The sequence below is a fragment of the Pteropus alecto genome, unplaced genomic scaffold (assembly GCF_000325575.1).
Source record: "Pteropus alecto unplaced genomic scaffold, ASM32557v1 scaffold3, whole genome shotgun sequence".
Taxonomy (NCBI): domain Eukaryota; kingdom Metazoa; phylum Chordata; class Mammalia; order Chiroptera; family Pteropodidae; genus Pteropus; species Pteropus alecto.
The window spans coordinates 12,590,466-12,598,671 of NW_006442484.1; the positions used below are offsets into that span (position 1 = coordinate 12,590,466).

The 8,206-nt window shown below is 34.7% G+C and overlaps 1 protein-coding gene across 1 annotated transcript in view; it reads right to left on the reverse strand.

The window, feature by feature from the left end:
* Positions 1-7,918, reverse strand: part of NCKAP5 (NCK associated protein 5) — a 570,133-nt gene extending 562,215 nt beyond the window's left edge. Inside the window, exons 1-2 of the mRNA XM_025039578.1 lie at positions 7,904-7,918; positions 7,014-7,087 (exon numbers count right to left, since the gene is read on the reverse strand). Of these exons, the coding sequence (XP_024895346.1) occupies positions 7,014-7,087; positions 7,904-7,918 (89 nt within the window). The remainder of the gene's footprint in view (positions 1-7,013; positions 7,088-7,903) is intronic.
* Positions 7,919-8,206: the final 288 nt, after the last annotated feature.

Consider the following 8,206-nt stretch of genomic DNA (forward strand, 5'->3'; position numbering starts at 1 on the left):
TTATATTAGAGGGCAATTTTATATCTTTGTAGGTTAGTCTAATGTCTCTATCAATGCTGTGGTTTATATATTAACTATAAAGAGCTCTAGACCTAAATTTCTCATTATCATATGTATAGTTATACTAACAGTCTTAAAGGCAGTTCAAATTCAATCTATTCAAAAACCAATTCAACTGCTCTCACTCCACCAGAGCGGCTCCAACTAAAGATTCTGATCAAAATGCCAACCCTTTGAGAAAATCTTTGGACTTTTGAAGGACAGTCATCAAAAATGTGTTTTACAAATAAATGTATATTATCTATCTATCTATCTATTTATTTATTTATTTTTTTGCAAACAAGATTTGGGGCAAAGAGGATGAAATGCAACCCACATGATTTTAAGTAGTCTATTTTATACATTTATTAGGTTAGGACCTAAGTATGTGTTCTCTGCTGGATTAGCATGGCCCTTTGAAAAGAAGAAAGGTGGACAAATTTGATAAGAAATAGGAAATCACGTATATAAAGTTCTTGTAGAATTTCAGTCTGGCAAATTTGGTGTCTCCTTATCCAGAAGACCTGGGTTCAAACAGTAGGCAACTCCTAAAGTAGATAAATATGCATATCAGACAGGTCACCTAAATAAACTATAATGTTGATGAATCCTAAAGTATAAGGTCAAAGCCTGGGTGACCTTCTGGTTCAGTCAATCCAGGTATCTTTCTGGACTTAGTTCTACAAGCCCCTTCTATTGCTGAACAAGTTACCTTAAAGACAGTGATATCATTTCATCAGGGGCTTCAGAGCTATGAGAAGAAGCCTAAATGCCCCTTTGTTCCTGTAAAGCAGCACCATCAGTCTACAATAAGTATCCTCTGGAAAACAGCTCAGCCCATAGCCCTCCCCATCACTGCCCAGGGATGACATAACCATTGAAGCATGTGGCAATACCCAATTTCCAGAGCCCTGATTTATTCTCCTTTGTGCTGGGCAGAGGGCATGACTTAGAGGAAAGACTCTTATCTTGGCAGGGGTCTGGGACTGGCTGCATCTCTGAAGCAACCCCTTGGTGGGTAATTGAGAAATGACATTGATGGGTTTCCAAGTGGCCCTTGTGCTTACACTTGCCCGCGAATACTGCTATGATTTAGAAATCCAACCCAAGGGTTGAGAGGAGGGGAAGATAATGTAGAGCTTGCTAGCCCTGGCCTCCTTTGACCTCACAGAGTGAGACGAGGATGCAGAGCTGGGAACCCATGTGCTGTTATTGAGTTGGCATAGCATGAGGTTTTGCTTTCAGAGCTTTTATTGCTATCGCAGAGCAGTGGGCTCTCTCTTTGTTTGCTATATATTCTGTTCCCCAGAGATAGCCTCTTTTTCTCTTGAAAGGACTTAGAAAACAAATCACAGTTCTTATGTTATGTGGTGTCCACCATTAAGAATTCATGGAGAGCAATTTTCTTGTTGCCAATTAAGATTCCCCAGTGGAAGTCTATGATTACAGCAAAGGCAACCTGTTTAATACTTAGCATCTTCTTAGTCTACATAAATTAACCCCATGAGGATACAGACATGCTAATTCTTAAGATGCCTAGATAATATGATTCTGAGACCCAAGATGCATAGAAGGTAAATCTCCAAGAGGCTCTGGGCTTGACTTTTCTTGGGGCATATGTGCTGTTGCTTTTTATCTCTATTTTATAAATATGAGATAATTTCTAGATAACACATAAGCAAAGAATCTGCTTTCCCAGGGATAAAATAGGATATAGCTTTTCAGTAAGCACCTTTAATATCACTCGATCACATTTTATAGAAATTCAGATTAGAGCTGAAATGAACTGTAGGCACTGCTGCCAACTATCTATACTCTCAAAATATATAAATATATCAAAATTATGGAGAACAGGAATGAGTATTTTATTTCATTATTCAATAAGGAACATTTTGAATCACAATGAGAATAAAAACAAAGTTTTTGCCCATTTTTTCTATCTCTTTCCTTAGGATAAGAATCACATAAATATTTGGGGATGGAAGGAAATTTAACTTTGGGTGGTAAACATACAATGTAATACACATATAATGTATTATTGAATTGTACACTTGAATTGTACACCTATGTGATTTTATTAACCAATGCCATACCAATAATTTTAATTTAAAAAATCACATATAAGACACAAGCAAAAGCAAGAGTCTATTTTTAAGAATTTTGGATACAATAAAATTACCATCCCAATAATTTTAATTTGAAAAAAATCACATATAAGACACAAGCAAAAGCAAAAGTCTATTTTTAAGAATTTTGGATACAATAAAATTATTATTTTATTGTTGTAAGGGATAGGCCTTAGAAAATTTTATTCCAACCAGGGATCTATACGTAATTTTTAATTAAATGTTTTCCTCCCCTTGGTGATGTAGAAACCATCATTTCTCCTCCTGGGGAAGAAGAAGTTAAGTGCTTTACTAGGGCAAACGTAGCTTGTAATCAGTGGTTCTTCGGATTCTTAGAATTTGGTACTGAGGTTTGGGCCACCCCTCATGAAAATGGTGAAGAACTTGGGATTGGCTTTTCCACATAACCTACTTTTCCCTTTTACCAAATACCCAGACTCCTCATAGGACTAGCTGTTCTTTTGCCAAGTGACTTCTCCCAGTACCAGTGAAGTGGGGGAAGCTGGAAGGAGGGAAGGGGCACGAGCCATGTTGTTGCACATTTGGCTATCAAACTGGATAGATCACCATTTCCCAAAATACGTTTCTTTTATATCTTATGTTTGATGTGTATATAGCAAGTACATGTTAGCAATATAACAGACTCTGAAAAGATCTGCAACTAAAACAATTTTAAAACTTGGTTTTGCCTAGTATATTTCAAATTTGACCACAGAATACCTTTATTTTTCTTATAACACCTACAATAGTGACCCAGGGTATTAGTATTCCTTGGCATGTACTTAGAAAAATGCTTGTGTCAATGATTTATATCACTGGTTCTTGATGGGGAGAAAACATTTTGACCCCTACGGAACACATGGAAAATATCTGGAGACATTTTTTTGGTTGTCACAGTGGTGGGGATACTGGCACGCAGTGGGTTGAGGCTACGGATTATGCCAAACATCTTACAATGGACAAGGACAAACCCACAGCAACCCATGATAAAAAATGACCTAGCCCCAAATGTCAATAGTGCCTCAGTTGAGAAACCTGAGCCTAGATAGAGCTTATTCAAATGGGACTTTGATGATCTGGCATCTATCTGTTGGCTAGCAGTTGGCACTCTGCATTCACCAGAACTTGTCATTTAATTTTGGCCATGCAGATCTACTTTATTTATTTACAAGCTATTAATAATACTGTCTCCAATCTGAGCTATGAAAATCTGAAATGAACCCTTTGACATTATTTGATTGAGCTACTGGCAAATTGTTAGGTATTTCTGTTATATTAGTCATTTCTACTCATGTTCTTGAAGATATCTATGATATATGTATCATACAGGTTAATCATTATATAGTATTTAAATATCATAGAAAAAAATGAGGTTATACATGTCTGACATGGTACATAAATGTAACAAGACTTTAGACATTATGTTTTATATAATCTCAGTGCTCAGTAACCTTGAACTACTAGGTATATTGATATCTTCATTTTAGAGACAAGGAAACACAGTCTCAAATGTCATTATTTTATTGTTTAAGGGATAGGCCTTCAAGTCTCCAAAACTCCAGTCCAGTCCTCTCTCCATTCTTATAGTATCATGCTGTTCCTATTTTGTATAATTTCACATGTGACATGAAAGTGTTATTAATGCCATAAATATTCATGAATTTGATTTGTATTTTCCAATGGTTTGTATTTGTTCTAACCTCTTAATTTGAGGCTGCAAATAGATAAGGATTTCTATCAAATGTAGGAGAAAAACATTCTCAGCAATTGTTTTCTTACTATCTTTGTCATCCAGCCAAATTGGAAATAGTAACAGATGCTATAAAAATTATTAAGTACAAATGAGCTTTTTCTCCCAATTTTAACTTTCCACATTAAAACAAATAAACATGCAAAAATTTATGATCGCATTTCAGTGTCAACCAGTAAACAAGTTGCCATGGGTGTATTTCTTTTTCATCATTAAGCAGAGAGATGCAGAACAAATTAAACGCACCCAGGTTTGTACTCAAGTCTTAGATTAAGTTCTATATTCTGACCCCACCCTCTTATTCAGATGAATTCACAGAAGTTTTCTGTTGGTGTCAAAAAAGAGTATTGAGTTAAATGACTGTTCATTGCTTGATGGCTATATTTGGGCTTAACAAATTCCTTAGCAATTGAAAATCCAGAGATAGATTATAGGTCTATTTCAGTAGAATACTAAACAGGACCCCAAAATAACTAGTTATCTTGAGAATATGATTATCACAATATATTTGTGTCACAGCAGATGGTTATGCTATAAGAAATGACTAAAACCTATGAAGACAAGTAGCTCCCCCTCTATGAAAATAAGGACTTCCACTCCTTGTAATCAGTCTTCTACCATTTGTCCAATTCTTTCACCATTTAGCAAGTATCAATAACAGTATGGCATGTGTCTCCTCGGTTTTTGATCAATCTGCAAACACTGTGGTCATAAATTAATGCTGACCAAAGTTATTGGTGAAAGATCTAAATTTCAGAATTTGTCTTTTAAGTTATATGTTAGCTCAAGAATAAATGGAAGGCCATCAGTTGGTATCAAGAAAAATGACAAGTAGCCCATTCCATGAAAATTGCAACCAGTTACAAATCAAAAGTATAATAAAGTCAGAGAAAAAGTCTTATATTGAGTTATGGGAACATCTGTTTAACCAGACAATTTAGTTGTGCTTGTGTACACGACATGCTATCCCCATAATCCTCTGTGCATCATAGATTTTACCTAACTCAAGAAAGCATTTTAGAAATTTAATTATAACCAGAAAGAATTTCCCACACTACTCACTGTCACTCACATATTTTTCACCAGAAATAATTTGGCTACACAGTTGCTGTTATGACATTGTAATAACCACCATAAAGCCTGTCACTTAAGTCAGTCAAGATCTGTTTGCAAAATATAATCAAGTATAATTTCATGATTCAATAAATAGTATATAAATCTGCTATTATTAGTTTTCATTTTCTTTTCAATGCTACCCATTTCCATTTTCTCACTGGTAGTTATTCTGACTATTCAAATGTCATTATTGCCCTTTATTGTTATTCAAATGTAGTTTTATTAAATCCTTGACACCACATATAAGGCTATGATTCTTCACCAGCAATAATTCCACTTCTGAAGGATAATGGAAGTGACTGCACACAAAATTCTGAGCTCTTACTTTATGTTAATTCTGTTCCTGAAATTGGATTATAATTTAATCGTATTGGAGAAGACCAAAAGGTTTTTATTAGCAGGAAAATATTCCTCCCATTCAGGTATTTGGTTCAAAGACCTGTGAAACCATTACTCCTTCCCATTGATGTGTATAAGACACACTTACTGACCAAATTAAACTCTAAATTTCTTTCGTCAGATGGTATTCATAATTTTTGTGTATTTTTCTCTTAGAAGATAATAAAATCATTAAGAAGTTGAAAGAAAATGTTACAATTCAGTTAAATAAACTTTTAAATATTCTGTGGTAAATTTATGGAAAATATAATTTAAAAGACACATAACCATAAATATATTGTTGTTGGCTTTAATAAAATACACTGGTTCACAAAAGAAAACTATTTCAGCACCAGGTTATAGCTTTCAAAAACAAATCTACCAAAGATTGCATCAAGTTATATAAAATTAACTGGTGTCTATTAGTGACAAGCAGATTTAAAAATTGTATACTTCTGTTGTAGCTTACCAGCAACTCTTCTATGTGTAGAAACAGAATATTGTCTATTACTATAACCACAGATATGTTTTCTAGCACGAAAACTAATATAAGAGCAGGAGAAATGAAAATATTAGGCATTTCACTCAAGAACTAGAATTCCTAAAGAAGACAAATTTCAAGGTTATTAGGATCTGTTACAGGGTGTATAAAGAAGAGGCAGCATAGCCTGGTACAGAGTCCAATGGTGATGAATTTGGATGAGGATGGGCAAGAAAGCCACAATGTTAGAAAATATTTACCTGCCATCTCTGTGAACAGAGGAAGTGCTCTGCTCCATGCTGTGAGGAGTTAAGAAATAAAGGATGTTAGGGGCTTATTGCCCATTGGGAGACAAAGCTAATTATAGGAAACAATTCCAGTGCAATGTAAGCCATCATATAATTAACCAATAGCATATTTATCCCAGATAACAAGAAGTACAGCGATTTAACAAAAGGAATTCAGATCCCATAGCAGCACCTGTGAAAAGCATGACCACATGGACCTTACAGATCTAGATAATAACACCCCAACCATCTTTGCCACTCTCAACTCCCAAGAGGTCCCCAGGGAATGAATAACTTGAAAATATAACTTGTATGCTGCTAACCTCTTTTTTCAAATTACCTGTACAAATATTCTCATATATATTTCCTTACTGAGAATCAAAACCCACCATGTAGAACAAAATATTGGAGACCTATACAACAGCATTCCTAAAATATTCCTCTTTAATATGAAGAGCAGAATTTTAAGCAGAAGTGCCCTACCTTTTAATTACAGAAATAATTAAATAATCTTTAAGCAGGCAAGGGTCAGAGAATTTGGGTTCTACAATATAAGGTTGCCATATGACCCTGAACAAATTAACTTGTTCACCTTGATAAGTGTCATGATTTCTACCATCCTTCCAGCTCTGAGCAGACTCAAGGACAACTTTTGGCACTGTTCCTTGACTTTAATAAAAATGAAAGAGTTCTCTACGTAGCTTCTAGTGATTTTTGCCTTCAATGAATCTTTTGGCACCAAGTGAAACAAAAGACCGTCTTCCAATGCCCTGCTTCCATGATCAAGATCAAAGCTACAGAGGCTGCTATAAGTTGAGGACATGGATTTAACTCACCTCCAGAGGCTTCTATGTTGCTCCTCAAGTTGAGTTAGCAGATGTTCAATGTATTTATTGGAGTCCATGTATTCCTGCACATACAGACAGACAAAGACAAATCTTCGTTAAAATGGTCACCAGTATTCTAAGACTAGCTCTATCTCTACAAGGAAGATTTTGACAAGATAATCCCTTGGTTCCTAGAAGTTGATGTTTCTATGATTTATATGCATAGTTTTGGGGAGAAGAAGAATATTTTCTCTATATCCTGTGATCATTCTATAAACAAAGCACTGAAGAGAACTGGAGTTCTACAGAGCATAAAAATCATCTTATTCACAGAAAAAAAAAAAAAAGCTAAATTTCATGGTCATCTACACTTGGGTCTGTATTCTACTACATAAAAGTAAGTGAGTCAATATCGCTGCTGACCTTAGAAGAATAATAAGATAGGCAATACGGTTCTTGATTACACTGGTAATACAAGGACCACTTCCTAGAAAACACCACTATTTTTGAACTTCGTAGAATGCTTTACATGTTCATTGCCCACATTCACTGGGCATATCGTTGACGTTGATGAAACACATGTCTGTTTTTCTTCATCTCCTTTATAGAAACGGACAGTGTAGTTTGTTTTTGTTTTCTTTGACTCTTAGGAAACAAATCTTTGGCATTAAAAAGACATGAAGGCAAGGTGTATCTTGTTTTTTTAGAAATGTCTATAAATTTGTGAATCAAACTATATTTTCAAGAAACATTTCTGAAGAATGAGGTCTTTTGTCATATAAGAATGATTAGGAAAAATTCATAGATTGTTAAATCTGATTTTTTAATTTGCAATTTCTGAATATGAGGTTCATATGCAATAGTTTCAATTGCTAACTGTGGAACAAAATACGATGTACAATTTGTTTTTTCATCCTGATCCTGATACATCTTTCCTTTCTATTTGAAGATCTAGCCTACAAGCCTCTGTGTCTACATTACAGCTGCCTTGGATAGAATAGTGTACAATGATTTCAAAAGGCACCCATGAAAATTACTGTTCCATTTCTTATGAATTTGAGATAAGCTGGGAATTTTTCTTTCTGAAATACATATTTATTTTAATTAAATGCTATATATAACCTATCCTTCCTATAGGAATATTCACTGTAATGGAGAGTGGGGTGAGTGGAAAAAAACACAGTAAATGTTGACCTAATGTA